General features: G+C 45.0%; 1 protein-coding gene across 2 annotated transcripts; it reads right to left on the reverse strand.

Annotated features, from left to right (window-relative positions):
* Positions 1-3240: 3240 nt before the first annotated feature.
* SYT11 (synaptotagmin 11) lies at positions 3241-22507 on the reverse strand. 2 transcript variants are annotated; one of them, XM_059675168.1, is made up of 4 exons: positions 22221-22507; positions 14975-15801; positions 6980-7100; positions 3241-6527 (listed from the first exon to the last, which is right to left on the reverse strand). In XM_059675168.1, the coding sequence occupies exons 1-4, from the start codon at positions 22252-22254 to the stop codon at positions 6217-6219; spliced, it is 1293 nt and encodes a 430-aa protein (XP_059531151.1). In that variant the 5' UTR covers positions 22255-22507; the 3' UTR covers positions 3241-6216. The 2 variants fall into 2 exon arrangements, with proteins under 2 accessions (XP_059531151.1, XP_059531150.1); XM_059675167.1 differs by having other exon boundaries at positions 6977-7100.
* Between the last annotated feature and the right edge of the window lie 1363 nt (positions 22508-23870).

Genomic DNA, 23870 nt, shown 5'->3' on the forward strand with positions numbered 1-23870 from the left:
CAGCTTCTAATTAAAATTTACTCTCAAATTATCTCCCATTTTATCAGCACAGCTGGAGCTGAAACCGTTCCATACAGGAAACTAGCTCTCTGACTAAAGAATTATTCAGCCCTAGCTGATTTGGCTCAGTGGATAGAGCGTTGGCCTGCGGACTGAAGGGTTCTGGTTTCGATTCTGATCAAGGGCACATGCCCAGGTTGCAGGCTCGACCCCCAATAGGAGGCGTGCAGGAGGCAGCCAATCAATGGCTCTGATCATGATGTTTCTATCTCTTCCTCTCCCTTCCTCTCTGAAATCAATAAAAAAATATTTTTAAAAAAAGTAAACTCATACCTTGTTTTGAAGGAAACTACTGGATCGAACAAAGGACCGATAGGTCTTTTTTTTTTTTAATATATTTCATTGATTTTTTACAGAGAGGAAGGGAGAGAGACAGAGAGCCAGAAACATCGATGAGAGAGAAACATCGATCAGCTGCCTCCTGCACATCCCCCACTGGGGAAGTGCCCGCAACCCAGGTACATGCCCTTGACCGGAATCGAACCCGGGACCCTTCAGTCCGCAGGCCGACGCTCTATCCGCTGAGCCAAACCGGCTTTGGCGGGGCCGATAGATCTTTATGTTTGGGGTATTCTTAAATTTCCAATCAACTTTTAAATATGAGTTGGCCTTGACACAAAATTACTGAAAATTACAGTCCTTGCTTAAAACAAAACAACCTCAGAATCCTTACTGCGCAGCTTTTGGTTCAGTGTGTACATTCCCCAGTACACATGACTATATCAAGTCAACTAGTTTTTTTAACAAAAGCTGCTGGGGTGGGGACATGTGTCATTTCCTGCCCTTCCCAGAGCTGGTTATGGATAGAGTTTATTACAGTTTGCTCTGAACCAGGAGAAAGTCTTTATTTTTTTAAAAAATGTTTATTGTTGACAGTATTACAGATGTTCCCCTTCCCCCCCTTGCTTCCTCTACCCAGTTCCCACTTCACCCCACCCCTTCACTGCCCTACTGTCTGTCTCCATAGGTAAGATCTTTGGTTAATCTCTTCCCACACCCCTCCCGCCTCCCCTCTGAGATTCATTAGTGTTCCATGCTTCCATGCCTCTGATTGTATTTTATTCACCAGTTTATTTTGTTCATTAGACTCCTTTTTTTTAGTAATTTTTATTGATGTTTAGAGAGAGGAAGGAAGAGGGAAAGAGAAACTTGGATGTGAAAGCCTAACATCTATTGGCTGCCTCCTGTATGCCCCCTACTGGGGACTGAGCTGAAATCTGGCCGTGTGCCCTGACTGAACCAGCAACATTTCAGTCAATCAGCTGAGCCACATGGGCCAAGGCTGCCCATTTTTTAATTGGATTGTTGGCTTTTTTTGTGTCATTAGACTTCTTGTTTATTTTGATTTTTAGATTCAATTGTTGATAGATATATATTTGTTGCCATTTTATTCTTATTTTTTATCTCTTCTTAAAGAATACCTTTCATAAAATATATTTAAAAAAAAAAAAAAAAGCCGAAACCGGTTTGGCTCAGTGGATAGAGCGTCGGCCTGCAGACTGAAAGGTTCCGGGTTCGATTCCGGTCAAGGGCATGTGCCTGGGTTGCGGGCATATCCCCAGTGGGAGATGTGCAGGAGGCAGCTGATCGATGTTTCCCTCTCATCGATGTTTCTAACTCTCTATCTCTCTCCCTTCCTCTCTGTAAAAAATCAATAAAATATATTTAAAAAAAAAAAAAAGAATACCTTTCAACATTTCATGTAATACTGGTTTGCTGGTGAACTCCTTTAGCGTTTTCTTGTTTGTGAAGCTCTTTATCTGACCCTCAATTCTAAATGAGAGCTTTGCTGAGTAATCTTACTATTCATTATTTTGCATATCATATTGGGCCCACAGAAAGAACCTGGGTCCCTGATAGTTTCAGTGACCCTTTGCCAGAGTTAGCTCTAAAGGCTGCCCCCCACCTTTGAACTTCCCTTTAGGTGAACTAATACATTTTCTTAGTGTTTAAGCCACTTTGAATTGGGTTTTGTGTACTTGTAGCCAAAATTACCCTGAGTTCCAAGTTACTCTTACAATCATTTTGTTATATCATGTTCCTATTTTAAAACTATTTTTAAAACTAGGGGAAAATATATACATGCCATGATCGCAATAATAAGAGAGTTAAAACAAATTGGAAGGAGATGTGCCAAAATGATTGATGTTTGTCTGTAGATGGATGCTTTTGCTATTTCTATGAACTTACTATTTTACATGTTTTCTATAATGATCCTGAGTGACGTTATCAGGGAAAAAATGCACAGGAAATAAGATTGGAAAACAAAACGGTTGTTTAGGTTTTGGAATTGATTAATTTTCCCCTCTTATTTTTCAATTCTCTTATGTTTATTATATTAGTTTTATAATTTGAAAATGTTTTTTAGTTCCTTCACTGAAACTTCAAAGAGAAGGAGCTTTTTCTCCTGCTTCCTTTCTCTCTACCCCAAGCATGTACACAGGGAGGACCATTAAGAGAAAATATGAAAACTGAATCATTCCAGACTTTAAGGCAGGCTCAGAAATCCACAAAAGCACTTGCAGGGGTCATATCACCCCAGTATATGACCCCTGAGTCTTGCATTAACCTATGTTTTTTCTTTTTCTAAATCTTTATTTTTGAAAGTACCTATGCTTTTTTTCATTCAGAGCATTTATCAGTTTGCATTTATACATTTGTTATTTTGATTATTTGATTAATGCTTGTCCTCTGCTAAGCTTCATAAGAATAGGACTCTTGCTTATCAATATGCTGTATCCGCAGTATGTGGCATATGGTAGACACTCAATAAGTAAATAGCTGTAGATTAATGAATGAGTGAGTGAACCAACTCAGTCAGTCTAGGCATTGCTTTTGGAATAAATGTTCCCAATTACAAGGGCAGAGTAATTCTCAGCACTCAAAACCAGCATCTCTCCCCCTGGTGGTTATGGTCTTAGAAATTACATTTTGAAGGGAAAGCAGAATGACTAGAAAAAGTACTAGGACAAACAGCAAACCAAGCCACCTATCAAGCGAGAGTCTCTAGGACAGCAGTCTGGAATGTGCATTTTCTCCACAAGTGCCCCCGGATGATTCTGAATCAGGTGGCCTGAGGCACACACTTTGAAAACAGACCCTGGAACATCCTCTTAGAATCTGAGTATTCACTTCACTCGTCGTCATCCAGCTTCCAAGAGAACCATGCTGACATCGCTGTTTCTATTTAATGGGAATCGGTTTTTATTTTGCACTTGTGCGGTGCATTAACAAATTCAACATACAAGATAGCATTACATATTGTAGGTTAGCGTTACGGCATTATGCAATTTCACACGATTCATGTTAGCGTTTTCAGATTTTTCTTTTTTAATTTGACAACGTTTATTTTATTCTTGAGTTTCATTTTTACAAGAGAAGACACAAGGTAAAGAAAGACAACCACACTGGAGAAGGATCATGGTGAGGGAAATGTCACTATCCTGGCCATAATAAAAGCCTTCCAAGAAAAAGGACTTGCATTATCCCCTCTCCTGAGCAAGCTGCCCCTGTCCCGCAAACCAGTTCTGTCTGTGTTCATACCTAGAGCACTGTTTCTAAGCACGCACCTCTTGGCTGTGCTCCACTGAGAACTGAAAGAAGGAATAACTCATAAAGGGACTTTTGTTATTAAGAGAAACCCTTGTCTTCCCAAAGGAATCAAGATGTCAGCAGAGAAGAACTGACTCTTGGAAAATCCGAAGTGACCATTCCCTAACCTATTCCTGACCGTGAGTGCCTTGTGCAAAAAGTAGGATGTGACTCTCTTGTCTTTCAACTGACTCTTAGGAGGAGGCATGCCTCTCCCACCCTCATCAGTTAGCTCTGGGGGGAACAAATGTGAAAGCCCAAGTCAGTTAAGAAACTTTGGGACAGCAAAGTCAAGGGCACGATGGATCAGGCCTGAGGTAGGAGGGAGGAAACCTGTACTTCCTTTTGGCCTTTTTTCTGAGAAAAACACCGAGGCGGCTCATAGGCTACAGAACTACTGGTTCCTCCCCTGTCACCTCACTACCCACTACTCAGTAGACCCAACGAATTCAAGGAATAAAGCTACAAGGAGATGGGAGAGAGAAAAGTGGGGTGAGGCTGTTTTCCCATTCTTAGGTCAGGAGGAGCTACAGAGGCACACACAGCAGGGCAAAGATCAGACTGTCTCCACCTGTTGCTTTGCATTGTTTCTGGGAAGGAAACAAAAATGGATTGCTCGGCAATTTCTGACCTTTAGACATTAAGGCGATGAAGAAGAATCATTTAAATTTTTTTCCTAATGGGGTTTCAGAATGCTCTCGTTAGATTTACATTAAACTATCTCAAAATGCCATTTTTAGAAAACAAAAATTATTTTCTTCTACGTATGATACAGTATTTACATTCCATGGAGTATAGGACAGAGAGTGGTGGTGTGAACCCAACTGATGGTGAGAGAGTGAGTCAGATTGTAGTGGGTGGGAGCTGACAGGGACAAGAACAGAGAGGGCTTTGTGCCTGCTCAGTCCTGCTCCGCCTTGTCAAGAATCAAGGTTAAAACAGACAACAACCAAAGGATTCGGGAGGAGCAGATAGGTTTTAAATCCACAAGAGCTAAGGGAACATCAAAGGCAACATCACCACTCTCCACAGCGACTCAGCTTTTTAACTCCCTTCTCAGAAGTAAGTTAGAAAGTGGTGTTCTTGCATGGAAGTGGACCTTCAATTTTAGCGAATCCCTCAGGCCATGCTTCAAGCTGCTGCTGACTTGAGTTCCTCTTCAGGCTAGCAAAAATATCGACTGCCTATCCAAGCATACTTATTGTCAGTGAAGTCTCTGCCACCATGAGAAGTCTCAACATTAGAGACACGGCTGGACTAGGAGTAAAAAGAGACTTGAATTCTAATCCCAGCAGGATGCTGAGTGCTCCCAACCTCTGTGCCCACTGGCAGAAGGAGGGCTGAACTCTGTGGTTCCCCTCATCAGTTCCAAGAACCAAGCACTTTGTTTTGAGGGAAAAGATGTCCTGAAAGAATCCAAGTTACCTTTATGACTCAGTCTCACTGCTATTTTTAAGAGTCATTGCTAAAAAAATTTACGGAGAATAATTTTTGAGGCCCTTTGCCTTACAAAGCAAAACTAACCACTAACCACGCCTAAGCTACTTGAGAAGACTAAAGCTTCTTCTCAAGGGTCAGCATTTCTGGAAAAACAAAGGCCAATTTAATTCTTCAAACATCTGATGATTTCTAACCCATCAACCAGAAATAGCTGTCACTTCCATATCCAGCTGCAAAAGGGAGGTCGCAGCCATCTCATCTCTCCTCTCCTTGTCCTCATCCCTGCAAATAGTGTTTGGGATCAGCAGGATGTGTTCACTGGTACTATCCTATAGCTGAAGCTGGAATTTCCAAAGCGCTCATTAGAGACATCATCTTGTTTTGTAAACCTAATGCTGCCTCATGAGTCTCATGTGTCCATGTGCTTCATCACAATTTAATCATAGGCTGCCGTCTACCCCTTCATGGCAGGAGAGCTGACAGCAAAAACGCCCCATCTCTCAAACAGTCTTTCTCCTGAAAACCCGGCCGAATCCAGTCCACCTTTGTTTCTTGGCTTACTACAGACCTCTGACCTGGAGCTCAATAAAAGAGCAGAGATGTCAGAGGTAATAGGAAGAAAAGATGGGGACAATGAAAATATGAGGTTTTACAAGAGCAAAATATTCTTTGCGGAGGTGGGGAGAGTAACTGTTCAGAGAAGACCAATAAAAAGAGGCCAGTTTCAGGTAATCAGCAAATACAGTTCGGCACAAAACACAGTTTTCATGGATTAAAATCTGTAACTTGATATTGGCAGCTAGGCTAATTTCTTCAGTTTGTATTAGTCATGCAAGTATAGGTTACATTGTTATATATAAACTTGTAGAGGTCTTTCCCTCTCTCTTTTTCCCCATTAAAAAAAAAAAAAAAGAATTGCTAGTGCCTTGCCAAGGAGAGAAATCATCATCTCTACGAACTGATCTGCAGCTGTGGTCATGTGGGGTGTTCTTTGTAGGGTTTATTTTGTAAGAAATTTTCTTCTACAACTAAAGTGAGGTTTTGAGTCCGCTTCTCTCTGCCACCTCTTTCCCCACCATGTCCCTGCCCAGCCTGGCCCTGGGGTTGGAGGCGAGGATCACAGGGTTAGTACTCGCTCAGGCTGTGCCACTTGGCCACAGGCTTGCGGGGGCTCTCGCAGACCTCTCGCCAGTGCTCGGCGCCACTGGCTGTGACACTGTGCGCCCCCAGGATCAGCCTCCCCACCACCTCGTTCTTGGTGGTGCGATCAAAGTCGATGACGAGGAACTCAATGCTGATGTCGGGCAGGAGGTCAGTGGGGATGTCATAGATGAAAGACTCATTGAAGACTGGGTTCAAAGTGCACTTCTTCACGTGGGTTTTCTTCTTGGCAATGCGCTTTCTGCCGTAGTAGACGTTCACCTTGACATAAGGATCTGGGGCCGCCAAAGAGATAAAACGAAAAAAGGAAGACAGGCCTATGACACGGTCCTCTCCTCTATAATGGTGGTTTCATGCTGGGAGGAGGGGGTTCTGCTGTCCATCTCTTTGGTGGCCACCCCTACGTGGTCTTAGTGACAGCACAATCAATGCCTGGAGCAAGGAGTCAGCACCTGGCATGGGCTCCTACTAGGGCATCTCACCAAAGGTCAAGGTCCCATGTGCTCACCCATTTGGCTAGGAAAATCTATAACCTAGATATTCCCCAGGAAGAGAAAGGAGACACAGAGAGGAACGCATGTAAAGCGACTGGTATAAGGGGTCCTGACGTGTGTGTGTGTGTGTGTGTGTGTGTGTGTGTGTGTGTAGGGCGGGTATCTGGGCCTCAGGCAAGAGGAGGGGGTGTCATTCAGACACTTAGAAATAGGTTGGAGTAAATAGCTGCTACCTGAGAGCCCGGTGATATCCATCTTCGGCAAGTGTCTGGCTTTGAGGACCACCACCGTCATTCTCTGTGCCACAGGCTGATACGACAGGGACACCTGGAGTTCCCCTCTGCTAATGCACTTCTGTGAAGAAAAACAGCGCATGAGAATCCTGGCAGGGGAGCCGGGCATGGCACGGAAAGTGTGCCGGGGAGAGGGAAGAGAGGCTGGAAAGGAAGCACAGGGAGGAGAAGGCTGCATGGCAGGTGCCCATCCCCCAAGAAGATGTTACTATCACTGGACAGGGAAGGGGTAAGAGGAGATGTTCTTGTTATAATCCAGATGCTAAATAAGATCATTGCATGGAGAGGCAGCACAGCCCCGTTCTTAAGGGCCCAGACTCTGAAGCCAACCTGGCCCGGGTTCAACTGGGCTACTTGTCATCTGTATGACTTGGGACCACTTACTTGACATCTCTGTAGTACTTCAGTTTCCTCACCTATCAGATGGAGATAAAAATAGCACCTAAAGGCCTGGCCGGGTGGCTCAGTTGGTTAGAGTGTCGTCCTGAGATACCAAGGTTGCGGGTTTGATCCCCAGTCAGGGCACATGCAAGAAGCAACCAATGAGCCCTAACCGGGTTGGCTCAGTGGATAGAGCGTTGGCCTGCGGACTGAAGGGTCCCGGGTTCGATTCCAGTCAAGGGCATGTACCTTGGTTGCGGGCACATCCCCAGTAGGGGGCGTGCAGGGGCGTGCTGATCGATGTTTCTAACTCTCTATCTCTCTCCCTTCCTCTCTGTAAAAAATCAATAAAATGTATTTTTTTTAAAAAAAGAAGCAACCGCCGAAACCGGTTTGGCTCAGTGGATAGAGCGTCGGCCTGCGGACTGAAGGGTCCCGGGTTCGATTCCGGTCAAGGGCATGTACCTGGGTTGCGGGCACATCCCCAGTGGGAGATGTGCAGGAGGCAGCTGATCGATGTTTCTCTCTCATCGATGTTTCTAACTTTCTATCTCTCTCCCTTCCTCTCTGTGAAAAATCAATAAAATATATTTTAAAAAAAATAAAAAATAAAAAAAGAAGCAACCAATGAATTCACAACTAAGTGGAACAAGAAAATTTATGTCTCTCTCTCTCATCAGTAAATAAAAATTTTTTTTAAAAATAGTACTTCATTCAGAGGATTATTAAAAGGATTAAATAAGTTAAATTTTGTGACATCCCAGTGCCCGGAGTACAGTGTGCGTGACAGAAGTGTGTTCTCTCCTATTTCCTCATTTGGTTCTTGTGATAAACACGTATATTGGGAGGCAGGACATTTGGGTCTGAGCCTTCACTTTGCCGCTTCCGCGCCTGGCCTTTCTGAGCCTGCGCCCCTCCATGCCACCAGGTGAACAGCCGCACCTGCCCCGCCTGCCTCAGTCATGCACTTCGGGGCGTCTTCTCCAGTCGTCGCTCTCTTCCCTGGGCCGACATCTTTGCCTCCCCATCTGTAACGTGTCTTCTAGGCCTCACTGTGAACTTGGGAAAAACCTCTCGTCCTCCGAGAACATTTTACACCCCTGGCTCCCTACCTGCCAGGTGCTGGGGGCCGCAGCTGCCCGGACCCAGCTGCTCCCACGGAGCTCACTAAGCATAGAAGAGACACAGATGGAGCAAGCAGAGGAGGAAGAAGCCTGTCCACGCGCTGCCGGGAGACTCAGGGAGGCGCTGCCGGCTGACATCTGGGCTGAGTTACGAAGGGTGAGTCAGAGGCCATGAGACAATGGGCAGAGAGAAGCTCACACCAGGCAGCGTGGAAGGAGTGGCTGGCACCAAGGCACGGGGCCCTGGAAGGGCACACTGTGCTCAGAGGATGGTGAGAGGCGCATGTTCCTGATGTTGGGGTGCCTGGCAGGAACCTGGAGAGGTGGGTGAGGTGAGGGTAAAGAGCAGTGGGGCAGTCTCGCCAACCAGCAGAGTCACCACCGGGCAAGGCGAGGTCTGTAGGTATAGGAGTGACAGAGTTATGATGGTTGTTTTTAGTATTTCATTAATAATATTATTATTCTAGTGAGAGCTGGAAAATGGAGAAAGACCAAAGTCAGAAAGCTCAGTTAAGAGCTGCTGCAATAGGCGGAGGAAGAAATGATGAGGCCTGGAGCCAGGGCTAGAGCAGAGGGGTTGGACAGGGGGGTGAGCTATGTCTCACGGAGAATTGCCAGGATGTTCTAGGTGTGGGTGGCTAATTGGATGTAAATGTAGGGGAGAGGGAAGAGGTGGAGGAATATTTGTTTGTTGGTTTTGTCTTGTTGGAGGACTATTTCTTAAGTTTCTAGCTTAGAAAGTGGGGCTGAGGCTGAGATAAAGAAAACAAAAGGAGGTAGAATTTGAGGAATTTAAGACACAAGTTAAATCTGAGACAAAATCATTCCTCCACTATCAAATCAGTATATGTGTGTGTGTGTGTGTGTGTGTGTGTGTGTGTGTTAACATGTATACCTTATTATTATTATTTTATCCTTACCCAAGGATATGTTTGTTTGTTTTTTAATCAATTTCAGAGAGTGAGGAAGGGAGAGAAAAACATCAGTTGGTTGCCTCCTGTACGTGCCCTGATCAGGGATTGAACCTGCAACCTGGGTATGGGTGCCCTGACTGGGAATCAAACCCGCAACCTTTTGGTATATGGATGATACTCCAACTGATCCACCCAGCCAGGGCCTACTATCAAATCTTATTGCTTGTATTATTCATAGTCCCAAAGAAATGTCGCCTATTTCAGGAATTTTTCTTAGATTGAGCAAAAATAGACTATTTTCACTTCCAGCCTCACATGTCCATCAAAATGATTCATTGTGCACTTACTAAGTGCCAGGAACTCTGCCAGCAGCTAGGGCTGAAAAAACAGACAATGAAGAGTCCTACCCTCAAGAAGCTACAGGCTAGCCCTAGCCGGTTTGGCTCAGTGGATAGAGTGTCAGCCTGTGGACTGAAGGGTCCCAGGTTCGATTCCCACCAAGGGCACATGCCTGGGTTGTAGGCTTGATACCCAGTAGGCAGCTGATCAATGACTCATCATTGATGTTTCTATCTCTCTCTCCCTCTCCGTTCCTCTCTGAAATAAATAAAAATATATTTTTTTTTTAAAAAAAGAAGCGCCCTAGCCAGTTTGGCTCAGTGGATAGAGTGTTGGCCTGCAGACGGAAGGGTCCCAGGTTCGATTCCAGCCAAGGGCAAATGCCCGGGTTGCGAGCTCGATCCCCAGTAGGGACGTGAAGGAGGCAGCCAATCAATGATTCTCTCTTATCATTGATGTTTCTATCTCTCTCTCCCTCTTCCTTCCTCTCTGAAATCAATAAAGAAATATATTTTAAAAAAAAGAAGAAGAAGGAGAGGCTACAAGCTAGTGCTCTGTCACGTGTGTCTGATACAGGGGAGGACAACAGCAGTAATTTAACCAGCTTATCAATGAAAAACAAGGGGGAAACCTAATAGTTTATGTTTTCATTATAAGCCTTATGTTATCTCAAGGAATAAAATTGTGATAATAAGGAATTCGATTATTTCATGTGGTTTAAAAAATTTCTCAAGACGATGTTTCATACCAGGAGCATATGAAAATGTCTCTCATAGGGCATAGAATATGACTAACTAAAACTTAATTTTGAAACTGAAGTACAAAAGAGAATAGACTTTAAAAAAGATGTGATAGCTTTTCTCTACTAGATTGAAGTCTCCCATTTTTTCCTTGCCCATAACATACATATTGTCTGGTTTCGATGATATCCACAGGAAGTACCCTCAGCCCGTTTAAAATCACAGGCTGGTTGCCCTTGCCAACCAGTATACTCTGGGCTGCTTCTTTTGGACACAAATCAGAATACAACCAGAGAACGTAAACTCCTTTTTACTACTGTTACCCACAGCCAATGGCATTGGGAAAGTAATCCCCCGTGAGAAAGAAAATCAAATGCCTTCCAAAACATTTCAGAACTGAGCTATCCAATACAGTAGCCACTAGCTACATGTGTCTATTGAAATTATAATCCATTAACATTTTAGTTCCTCAGTCACAGGAGCCACATTTCAGATGGTCAGCAGCCATGTGTGGCTGCCATATTGGGCAGAGCAGATGGAGAACAGTTCCAGCATCACAGAAAGCCCCAGCAGCCAGAGCTGATCCAGAAAGCGAGAACCTTTGGATTATTTGGGCCATTGCTCTCCTCCCTTTCCACGAATAATGAAACGTTAAGTAGATTTGATATCTATTTCCGGGACCATCTTGAATACTGGTATCTAAATATTAAATATGCAATCTTTCAATATAATTCTAACTTTATAGACAGAAGAAGGATACGTGGGGTTCAAGGGATATTTGATTTAAAAAAATAACACAGAGTTTTAGCCCTGGCTGGCGTGGCTCAGTTGGTTGAAGCATTGTCCCATACACCAAAAGGTGGCAGGTTCAATTCCCGATCAGGTCAGGGCACACACTCAGGTTGCAGGTTCAATCCCTGGTCAGGGCACTTGTGGGAGGCAACTGACCAGCATTTCTCTCTCACATTGATGTTTCTTCCTCTCCCACCCCCCCACCGCTCTCTCAAATTCAATCAATCAATTTAAAAAAACCACCACTAACTACAATATTATAGTTTAGGTTTCCTGAATATTTGTTTAAAACTGTTTCCTAAATCATTCATGATAGCAAAATCTCCCTAATCTAAACCTCCACGTCCCTTCCCTAGGTCTTTGAGAAAGTAGACAACTTCTGGTTCCCCTTTTAATATTTTTCTCCCCTAAAATCACTCCTCGGGCAACTGTTTTCCTTCTGGCCGCCCTCACCTTTGTCATTTTACCTGGGCAGACTGCCAGTGCCCATTCAGCTGCCCCTTTGTGATACCCAAGTCTGCAGCCGCAGCGCTACCTGAATGCCATTCCATTCTGCATCGAAGAACAGAGCTTCACGTCCCCTCATTCTCCTCCCCTTCTTTTCCCACCCAATCCCATTCCAAGTAGCATTGCCAATGGCTCTTTTTCAAAGGCTCTTTGTCAAGGGCTGGGAGCGGGCTCCGTTTCCCAGTCCCTTGGCTTAATGAGGCAAAGGCCCTGTTGTGGGGCAGACAAGCAGAAGGACAAGGGGGAGAAAGGGTTTTGTCTGTCCCTGGCAGAGTTGGGAGGCTCTGCCCGCCCTCGGTGGGAAAGAGGAACAGGAGCATGGGTCCTGAAGCAGACAGACGGACACAGGAACACTTCGGCGGGGGAGAAACCTATCTCCTCTAACTAGCAGAGCCCCTCCCAGGATGATCTGCTAGCCACACATCCACAGTAAACCTTTACTGGGGTGAGCAGTACGAAGGGCCACCTCCACATCCATCACAATCATGGGGAAACAAAAGAAACAAAAACCTTCATGTTCCCCCCTCTCCTCCTCCCCAGGACATACAGAGCGAGCTTCTTTATTGTTCCTGGGAAAGGGACATTGCTTTTTCTCTCTCTCTTTTCAGTCCCTTTGGCTAGAATGGGTGACCTCTAAGGCCCCTGTAAATCTGAGGTTTTAAGAATCCTTTCGTTAAGTGGCAGTTGTCCCAGGTCACCAACACTGGATTGGACAGTGGAGAGGCGGGAAAACAATGACCTGAAGAAATTAGGAGTCTAACAGCTCTCTGTTACCCACTCGGTAATTCTCTTTTCCCAGTGTCTCTTTTTTATTCCCCAGCCTCTCTGCAGTGTCTCCCTTCTCCTTGTGGGGAATTTATTGTGGGAATATGACTGCATGTTCATTTCTATCTGAATAAAATACTAGGAAAAAAGTTGCTTGCCACTAAAAAAATAAAAAATCAAGTCCCAAAGCCCAACTCAGAGATTTGGGGTATTACAGAGTTTATATCACGATCTCCTTTTCACTAATCATAAAGAGTTCATTTTTCATGCTTCTTATATCTTTTTGTATGTTCATAAGAACCAAGAGTGCTCTCATAAAGTGATCCTAGTAAACTTCATGATGCAGCCGAGAGAGAGACTGAGGCCCAGAGATGTTAACCACCTGCCCAGAATAAGGTAATGAAATGGACAGAGTAAAAGTGATGACCAGTCCTGGGCTTCTTCAACCGGACTGCCCTGAATAATGGAAAGAAGAAGAGATGAATTCTCTGCTAAAGGCCAGGAAATACAGTTAGTAGTGAGGAGCTATATAGAGAAACGCAATTCTCACCACCACGCAGGAATCTTTGGAGGAAGATCATGGGGCCCCATAGTATAAAGGAATGCTTTACACAGACCAAAAAAAAAAAAAGCTCTTTACAGACAGCGTGGAGTCGGCCCGAGCAGCTCTAACTGGTGAGCTAAGGGGAGACCAGAAAGGGCAAACTCTTGGCTACAGTCGGGAGGATTTCGGGCAGGCATTGGAGGCTGCAGTGCTAGGGAATCACCAGGATGAGTGTTTAGCCAGATGAGTGGGGAATGACAGTCATGGCTCGGGTTGGAACACAGCCCTGCCCATAGTTACTGGTTGGGGAGAACACTGTTGGGAAGCCAGGGGGGTGGGAAGGCTCTGGTGGGGGGTTGCACAGGCTCTGGGTGTCCTGTGGGGGGCCTCTCCCAGGGAATGTGTTGCTAAGGATTGCAGCCCTGGCTTATCCCTCCCTGAGGGGAGTTAATAAAATAGAAAGAAAGAAATTGGGCTCATGCCAAGAGCCCCCCTGGACGTTTAGTAAATGCCCCCTGCCCAGTGTCCTGGATTAAAATTCAGGTCTGACTTCAAAGCCCTTGCTATTAACCACTTATATTTAATCCTGAAAAAATAAATGAAACTCTGAGTTAAAATGTCAACAACTTCTTTCAAAGCACCTGCCAATATGGTAATTGCCAAAATCGTCTGTCTTTCCTCCACTAGAGTACAAGCTCCCCTAGGGCACTGACATACCAGGGATATTATCTCATTTGAGCCACCTACTCCTGTAAGGAAGGTAATATTAGCTCCATTTTACACTGGGGGGGAAAATGCTTAGAAGGGTTTTCTCCCAAGTCGCACAGCTGGAAAAGGGTGAGCTGGAACATGAAGTCAGGCAGTCCAACTCCAGAGCCTGAGGGCTTAGCCCAGGGGTGGGCAAACTTTTTGACTCGAGGGCCACAATGGGTTCTTAAACTGGACCGGAGGGCCGGAACAAAAGCATGGATGGAGTGTTTGTGTGAACTAATATAAATTCAAAGTAAACATCATTCCATAAAAGGGTACGGTCTTTTTTTTTTTTTTTTTTTTTTTTTTAGTTTTATTCATTTCAAAAGGGCCAGATCCGGCCTGCGGGCCATAGTTTGCCCACGGCTGGCTTCACCATAGAACTACATTGCTTCCCCAAATGTGGAGGAAGTGAATGAACTAATGGAGGACAGGTACACATTTCTTGTACCCCTGAAATGACAACTCAAGAGCCAATGCTAGCCCGGTGGGAGAGAAGGCTCTCCCCTCCCCATCCCCCCTTCTCACGCCAACAGAGAGGAGGAATAGAGAAAGAAATATCTGTAGCAGAGGTTTGGGCCTGGCTCAGGGGCTCAGAGGTGAAGCAATTCATTTAATCGCATTTACAAAATGGTTACTAAAAGACATCCAGACATGATGCTATTTATACCCCTAGGTTTGGGCTGGGAAAGGAAAGCAGAGGGGGAAATTATTGAACCACTTTCAAAGTTTCTCAGCTGTGAGAAATTCGCTAGAGGAAGATCACATATTATTTAGGGGGGAAAATTAGCCCCTACAGCTAAGCAGGCTGGGTGCAGTGTCAGGATACCAGCTACTACGTGGAATTTCAGAAGCCACCTGTCCCTCTCTCCCCAGGAAGCTGCTTCCTAGAGGAGACCTTACCTGCCAGGCCCTCTGTCTTACTCTGACCACGGCTTATTCTTGGTAGGTGAGAGCTTCCGCCCCACAGTCCCTCTTTGCCACCCATTTCATCCCCTCCCCCTCCCCCTTCCATTTGTCCCCTAAGATCTTGTCTCCCCCAACCTACCATCCCTCCCCCACACACACTTCCTCCTCACCTGGATGTTCCTTTTGATGATGTCCCTAGTCAGCTGTACCTTGCCTGTGCTGGGGTCCACCCCAGCCAGCGGCACCATGACCTCCCCAATGACGTCGTCCCGAGAGAAGCGGTCAAAACTGAGCACCAGGAAGTGCAGCACCAGGTCCTGGAGCTGGCTGTAGGGGAGGCCGTAGAAGGTGAAGGTCTCGTCAAACACAGGGTCCAGGGTCTTCCGCAGCACTCTGGTCTTCACCCGGTGCCGCTTGTCAGGAAGGATGGTCATTTTGATGTAGGGGTCAGAGCCCTGGGTCTGGTCATCCATCACGGGCAGCCCATGGGCCTCCTGGATCGTCACCACCAGGGCTTTTTTGGGGAAGTTATAGTCCACTGAGAAGGTGAGGGACCCCAGCATGACGTCCTCCTCTGGAGACGATGGAGAACTCGTTTTGCTCTCCCCGGGGGTTAGGCTTGCAATGGGGCTCCTCAGCTCTTCCCCATAGTCCACTTTGATGGGTAATTGGCCGAGACAAGATCCAGAGCTGGGTGGCCTGGGACCCTTGTCTCGGCCCAGCAGGCCAGCCTCTGCTGCATCCACCAACAGGTTCCCGTGTCCACCTTCCCTCCCAGGGCCATCTTTGTCTCTTCGCACTTTGATAATTTTCTTTTTGTTGCTGAGGGTCTCTGGGTATATGCTGATGCCTTTGAGCATATGAATAAACTTGTACGGTGGGTTCTTGTGCTTCTTCTCTGTCTGCTGGTGGCAGCATGTCCAGACAAACACGGTCACCGAGACACACACCACCAGGACAGAGGCCCCGATAAGGCCTGCCACCACCGGTGACATATCTGAAGGTGGAGAACAGAGATGCGTTAAGGCAGGTGGACCTCAACCCGCTTCCGGAGCTCTCCTACTTGGTGCCTCTGCTGGAGCCAAGTTCATCCCAACCGAGCCTCCAACACAAAATTTGCTCATCTGGGCTCATGAACTTATCCCCTCCCTTAGCAATGCCCTCATCCATCCACTCAACCAAGCCACGGCTCTTCCTTTCCACCAAACCCGAGTGAAATATTTACCTTCTCCAGAAAGACTTCCCTGAAGTGCCTACCCAACTCCCTGTTATTGTCTTGGCCTTCCCTTAGCACTTAGGAACCTGGTTTGCTAATAATGATTGGTTTCACATAAACTGCCCTGTAAGTCTTGTAAGGTCACCTTTTTACACGGGAACCCATTCACCTCAACTGTTACACAAGGGCACGAGGTGTGTCTGGGTTCAGGAGGGTATTCCACTGCATCTCGGACAGGGTTTGTAAACAGTGGGACTGAGTTGACTTACTGGCTTGTAGGGTGAAAGGATGTGGGGTTGACTTCAGATCATTTTAGTAGGTTGCTCAAGGGTAGCAAAAGTGGGTGGGTGGTAATAAGAACAGTGGGTCTAAGTACTTTTTAAAATCTTCACCCGAGGTAATTTTCCCATTAATTTTTAGAGAGAGTGGAAGGGAATGAGGGAGGGTGAGAGAGAGAGAAACATCGATGTGAGAGAGACACATTAATTGATTGCATCCTGCAGGTGCCCTGACTGGGGCAGGATTGAACCTGCAACCCAGGTACATACCCTTGATAGGGAATCGAACCTGAGACCCGTTGGAACCCAGGCTGATGCTCTAACCACTGAGAAAACCAGCCAGGGAGGGTTTAAATATTTTAATATATGTTCTAAATTTCAGCTCCTAGGTATTTACAAATAGAAGAATTTTAGAAAGAGAAAAAGAGAGACTGTGGAAAAGTCAGATCTTTGCTCAAATGTCACCTTTTTAGTAAGATCTTCCCTGACCACCCCATTTAAAAGTGCAACCTTCTCCATCCCAAAGACCCACACTTCTTAGCCCTGCTTAATTTTCTCCATGTGTCTGCTCTTTCTTTCTCTCTCTCTCTCTCTGTTATACACACCCACATACACAAGAGCATATATAAACACACATATAAATTTACTGTTTATTATCTATTGTCACTAGAATATAAGTTTCCTGAGGACAGGGATTTTGTTTGTTTTGTTTATTTCTGTATCCCCAGCACTAAAGACAATTAATATATATATTTGTGGAATAAACAAGTAACTAAAGAGAAACAGATTTTTTCCTTCCCTTCCTCTAGTCTTACCTGTCTTTTCGCCACACAAGTTGGCCCCTAATTTAGATAATTAGGTTTGGGGTTATTTCCCCTTTAAGGTCACTGAAGCCAATTGGTCTAGATACAGCCTCTAGTTCTCTACATTACTTGACTTGCTTAAGTTTTTCAATTACATTCAATATTATTTTGTATTAATTTCAGGTGTACAACTTAGTGGTCCGACAATCATATACTTTACAAAGTGTTCCCCCCGATATTTCCAGTACCCAAATAGTACCATAAATAGATATTACAAAATTATTGATTATATTTCCTATGCTGTACCTTACACCCCCATTACTATTTTTGTAACTATCCCCATATTACTTTTTTATGTTTTGCATATATATACTTATATATTGCATTTTAATAACATGTAATGTATATATGTATACACACACAAATTATAATCCTCTGTGGTAATCACAAATATTGAAACCCATTGTGCCATAATATGGTCCCTTGAATTTGAAATGTTATATAATTTTGTTTCAACGGAAGCAGAAACATAACAAACCCCACATTACTTTTTTAAGGAAAGATTTGGACAGGGAGAAATAAGAAAATAAGTGTGACTCCAGAATATTCCAGATTCTTCCTGGAACATCCTTTCACTAGGTCTGCCCGGCTCTCTGCCTCTCACTGCAGACCTCTGTGCAAACTTCATGTTATCAGAGAAGCATTTGCTGACTGCCCCGAGTGAGATAATATCCCTATTACCTGCTTTATTTTTTCTTCATAGTAGTTCTTACGCCCAACAATTTCTGTTTTTCCTCACCAGATAAACTTAATAAGAATACTGAATTTCTGTCTGTTCACTGCTATATCCCCAGGTCCCAGAACCATGTGGCACCTAGGAAGTGTTCAGTGAACAAATGAGTTCGTAAATTCAAAACAGCCTCCACAGATCGGAAAAAGAGGGTGAGGTCAATATGATGACATATCTCAAGGAAAATTTAAAATTCTATTTGGTTTTTAAAACCTGTCAATAAGCAACGGGAGACCTGACTTGACAAGTCTGAGCAAAAATCACTTAGCAGTTTAGGTGACCACAAGCTTGGAGTATAACTAGGCTAGAGCCGACTTATACTTTGAATACGATGTCTGGATCACAGGAGGGTAGTATAATTTCATCTGCACTGGTCACAACACATATGGAGTGTTCTGTCTACTGTCTAGCACTGACAGGAATAAACACTGCTTTTTTTTTTGGTTGTACACTTTTTATGTCCCTGCCAGGCATTGAGCTAGAGCTTCCTCTCTTTGAATCAAAGGACTCATTAAGTAGGAACTATTAATATACTCGCTTTACAATGGAGAAACCTGGGGGCTCAAATCTGCCCCAGGCCAAGTAACGGCAAATGGTAGTGATGGGATTTAAATACTGGTTTGCCTGACACCAAAGTGTCTCTACATTATGGATAATCAAGATGGTGAAAGATCTGGGAACTGAAGGAGCTGAGAGGTCTAGGAATAATAACTGTCTTCAATTATTTAAGATGCTGTGATGGAAGAAGGTGTGATTTGATTTAACTTTGGAAGGCAGGCCCAGCACCAGCACGTACAGGCTGCAGGAAGACAGATCTGACTCAATGAAAAGAGTCAAATTATTATTTCAACTGCCTCACAATAGCCCCGATTGCTTCATAAAGCAGTGAATCTATAATTGAAAACTTTCAGAGGTTGAATCACCACTGGTTAGGGATATTCTAAAAGGGATTTCTTCCATGGAGATTGTGCTAAATATCTTCAATGTTTTTTCTACTTCAGACATCCATGGTTTCATGAAAGCTGGGACCAGGTAAGAAAAGAAGGGGTTAGTCCTGGCCGAGTAGCTCAGTTGGTTAGAGTTTGTCCTGATACACCAAGGTTTTGAGTTTAATCCCTGGTCAGGGCACATACAAGAAGCAATCAATGAATGCATAAATAAATGGGACAACCAATCAATGTTCCTCTCTCTAAAATCAATAAAAATAAAAAAAATTGTTAAAGAAAAGGAGGAGTTACATTCTAAAATAATATAGTTAAGGAATAAAGCCATTAACAAAATAAATCAAGGTGACCATGTCCATACCAAATAATAACAGTGTTTATTCACAGAGAATTAAGTGAAATAAGAGTTATTATGGAGAGAGTTTTCACAAAATGGGACAGCCTTGGTGTTCAGCTCATTGAGAGCAAGCAGAAATGACATCCTGTTCATCTCTGAATCCCTGAGTCTCTTGCATCTAACACAAGGTCAGTAAGTATTTATTTGAACAATTGATTGGTTTCAATTGTCAATCAAAATGGCACAAACTAAAAGAAAATGGCTCTCTATTCACCAATAAGGGACTTTCCTGAAAATTGCTTGCTAGTGATTAGTGAAACTGAACATTGTCTCTGTAAGGGGAAAGCAGGGAACTACCGAGACAGGTGTATTTTTGAGAATGATTTGAAAGAGAGATCTAAAGGCCATGTTGGGAGACATTGGAGTGATCCTTTTGGCTCTACTTTAAATTTACTCTGTGATCCCAAGGGAACCCACTGTTGCTTCCCATGCCTTGGCTTTTACTGCTAGAAAATGCAGGTGGTGTGGGTAAGAAAGAAGATGAAGGATTCTTATCTTTCAGAAGGACAGAGAAGGAAAAGAAGAGAAACAGATCAATCCATTTATAAATCACCTAGGTGCTTTTCTCCACCTTATTTCCCACCTTTGCTCTACTTTTTTCTTAATTGTTAACCTCTGCTTCTCCTTCCCACACTCAATGCAGTTAATTAGGAAAATCGGGGATGTTGAGACTCAGAACCCTCTGTCTTGCTTTAGTCAAAAGGTTGGTGGGAAAAGGAAGTTGGAACTGATATCTGAAGTGAGTGCTTAAAGTAGTTGTAAATTGCAGTGACCTATGCCTCTTGCTCCTTTTGTACTCTAAGGTCGTGGATAATTGAGCGTTGGCTTGCTGTATCTCCCAAGGGCTAAGGCATTGGAAATGGAGTACTCTATGAGACATGAAAAAGTCAGAAGTGGGGGGGGGGGGGGTTGAGGGTAACATGGGGACAAGGACACATATGTAATATCTTAATCAATAAAAATATATTTAAAAAAAAGAATGCTAAAAAAAAAGAAAAAGAAAAAGTCAGAAGTAACAGTTCTTGTGTAGGAAACCCTCTGCAAGGGTTGAAAGGCCTGTGAGACACATCTGGGCTATGCCCAACTCTGTGAGTCCCTGACGAGACCTGCTTACTGACTTCCTTTACTAAACCAGCTTTTCCCTGTCAAATAGACCAGTGTGATACCGATATGAGAATAAACTTTGGCATCAACTGGACATTGGCACTACCCTCACTATTTTGTGTAACTTTTATTTATTTTAGCTCTCTGAGCCTCAGTTTCCTCAACTGGAAAAAGTATATATAATAATTCCTACATCAGAGGCTATTTGGAAGAATTAAATAAAATGTAGTATGTAAAAGGCTGATAAAATTTATTTTCTCTTTTCCACTAATATTCGTTCTAAAGGAAATCACACCATCTCACTTTCCAAGGAATTGGGAAATGCAATTAGAAAAAAAGAACATTTTGAAAAGAAGGCATAAGAAGAAAAAGAAAGAGCAGAAAGAAAATCATAGGGTGCTCATGCAATCTCCAAAGAGACTTCTATTTTAGAAATTTAGGACTCAAAGAATAGCAATTGCAGAAGGTGAAGTGGAAGACAAAAACATCAAGATTTAGCCTTCAGAATCAGTGGGAGCAAGTAGTAATTGGGTGTGATCTGTTGTCTAGATACTTTCCCTGATCTGATGTCTTCTGGATATCGAGAGAATGGAGCACATTGGGTTTTGCTCATTTCCATAAACCTCTCCCTGGAGAGTGAGAAAAGCCACTTCCATATTGGATTGTGGACGCACCCAAACCCTGGATGCTCAAAACTTCTGGATTGTCTGAGGGTTAGGAGCTCTTAAGGGACATGAAGGAACCCTTGGCTGACAGCCCTCTCACTGGCTGCTACCATCCGAACTGGGGTTATGTGCAATTGAGGGAGACGCAGGGTAATTCTTTTTTTTATGTTTGCACCAGGAAGACATAGCACAGGTAGTTTGTTACCCTAGCATATTTTGGAGGAATTCCCTAGGAGGAAAAACTTGTTTCTCGAGCTTTTATTTCCCATTTTTCCTATTTTCCACTCCACTCTCTGCTCCAAGGAATGTAACAGATCTTGGAGCCGCGCCGAGATGACGTAATGCTTTCTCTGGTACACAAAGCGGCCTCCCCCGGGCTGGGCCTCTCACGCCCCTCCCCCTCCGGCCTGGGTCGGGCCCCCACCAGCTCCAGCACTAGCGCGGGTGAGTCCCCCGATTTGAAAAGCCAGCCCAGGGAATGGGGAACAAAAGGCCCGGGAGGAAGCGCCTGGGCACTGCCAGGCGGCCCAGAAATAGACATCACGTCATCCCCTAGCCCCGCGGCACCAAGCGCCATTTGGTAGCATCAGAAGGACCCACCATTACGATGCAGAATAGAACTTGCGGGGCTCACGGTTCCCCTCGGCCTCCGCATCCAGCTGACCGGCTTAAGGAGTGGCTTCCTTTTAACTCCCCACCCCCGCACCTCTCTCCCTAGAGGCCGCTGCCTCCCCTGGCTGCCAGCCACACAGCCCACAGTCTCCAAACTGCCATCTTGATGCCCCATCCCCCTTGCCATCTCCCTCCCCCGCAGCCTGAGGACTAGGATGGGGAGGAAGGGGCACCGCCCTGCGCGCCCCAAGGGGGAGGGCTCGGCCTACTCCACCTGTCCTCCCCCAGAAGGAGGGGTTCGCATCCTCTGCAAACTCTGTTTCTCACCTCCAGCAGTGCTGACGGTGCACCATACGAGGTTTTAGCATCCTGGACCTTCCGTCCACCCCCCACCAGCCTCCATGTCTCTAGCCTTCCCAGCCTCTGCAGCCCATAGTTCAAGTTCAGGCTCCGTCCACTGCCCACGACCCACCTCCACAGGCCCGATTCTAGCGGGGCTGGCACTTGAAGACCCCGGTCTGGGCTCCATTCCTTGTGCAGCCGCTGGGTTCCCCTAGCTGACAACTCTTTCGATTACCGCAGGCTTAGTTGGACCGACTGTACTTACCGAAGCTAGGTCGGATATTGGTGATTTCGGCCATGTCGTAATCAGAGGCTCTTGCTGTAAAGGCTGTTGCAATGGTCAGACAACTCTGAGAACCCTGGATCAGAACCGAGGCCGCCGCTCTACAGCGCTTAGGTCAGGGGAGCGGGGAGGTATCTGGCGGGTGCCCCCTGTGATGGTCTGGTCCCCGGTTGCCAGCTGCGGTCGCCTCTTCAGATGCCCCAGGGATGCGCTGAGCTAAGGATGCAGGTGCAGCCAGACTGGTCCTGATGCGAGGGGAGGCCCCGCCTTCTTCCGAGCGGTCCTCGGCAGAAGACTCCGCCTCTGTCCGAAAAGTTCCGGAAGGCAGGACCCGCCCCTTTCCGGAAGATCTCTGGGAGGGGACCCCCTCACCGGGATTTCCCGAGAATAAGACCCCGCCCACTGACGGGCTGTTGGTCTAAAGGAGAAAACCCCAAGGATAGAGTAAGAAATGTGGGTATGTTATCATGATTCCGATCCCCTGGGCTTAACACAGCGGCGGAATGTTCTGGCTGAGAGGGAGCCCAGGATTGTGGAAAAACAAAATTCTGTATGTCTGCATTTCAGTATCCATTGCCATTATTGTTATGCATTTCTGAGCCCACTAAAGGTTATTATGGAAACTTTCTTAAACTTCAGAAACTCTATAAAACTCTGACTCAAGATCAAACCTCCTGATGGATGCACAACTCTGAACATTTACTTAGAACAATGTAATTATACAAGTAGGACGGATGAATTTTGTGGTGTGTAAATTAAAGCTGTTTTTATAAAAAAGACTAATGAAGCTCTAGCCGGTTTGGCTCAGTGGATAGAGCGTCAGTCTGCGGACTGAAGGGTCCTGGGTTCGATTCCGGTTAAAGGCACGTACCTGGGTTGCAGGCTCCAGGGCGAGTGCAGGAGGCAACCAATCGATGTTTCTCTCACATCGATATTTCTCTCTGTCTTTCCCTCTCTCTTCCACTCTCTTTTAAAAAATCAATGGAAAATACCCTTATGTGAGGATTTAAAAAAAATGTTGAAAAACAAACAGATAAATAATAAACTAAATCAAAAATAAATAAATAAAAAGACTAATGAAGAATGCCGCCGAAACCGGTTTGGCTCAGTGGATGGAGCGTCGGCCTGCGGACTGAAGGGTCCCGGGTTCGATTCCGGTCAAGGGCATGTACCTGGGTTGCAGGCACATCCCCAGTGGGAGATGTGCAGGAGGCAGCTGATCGATGTTTCTCTCTCATCGATGTTTCTAACTCTCTATCTCTCTCCCTTCCTCTCTGTGAAAAATCAATAAAATATATTTAAAAAAAAAGAATGCCAAAATTTATCAGCGCTGCATATTTCTTTCTTTTTTTACTCATTTTAAAATATATTTTATTGATTTTTTTTACAGAGAGGAAGGGAGAGGGATGGAGAATTAGAAACATCCATGAGAGAGAAACATCGATCAGCTGCCTCCTGCATGCCCCCTACTGGGGATGTGCCCGCAACCCAGGTACATGCCCTTGACCGGATGGAACCTGGGACCCTTCAGTCTGAAGGCCTATGCTCTATCCACTGAGCAAAACCAATTAGGGCTGTATTTCTTTTTTAAAGTGTCAAGTGATTAGGGCTGCTTAGGAGAGAGAGCATGTG

The sequence above is a fragment of the Myotis daubentonii genome, chromosome 18 (assembly GCF_963259705.1).
Source record: "Myotis daubentonii chromosome 18, mMyoDau2.1, whole genome shotgun sequence".
Lineage (NCBI taxonomy): Eukaryota > Metazoa > Chordata > Mammalia > Chiroptera > Vespertilionidae > Myotis > Myotis daubentonii.

Bases quoted from the DNA above. Each gene is read 5' to 3' on its own strand.
- SYT11 (XM_059675167.1), bottom strand. From the start codon at position 22,254: ATGGCCGAAATCACCAATATCCGACCTAGCTTCG. The intron at 7,101-14,974 runs GTGAGGAGGAAG...TTTTCTTCACAG, and splicing joins TCATCAAAAGGAACATCCAG to AAGTGCATTAGCAGAGGGGA. The intron at 6,528-6,976 runs GCAGCTATTTAC...TGGCGGCCCCAG, and splicing joins TATCACCGGGCTCTCAGGTA to ATCCTTATGTCAAGGTGAAC.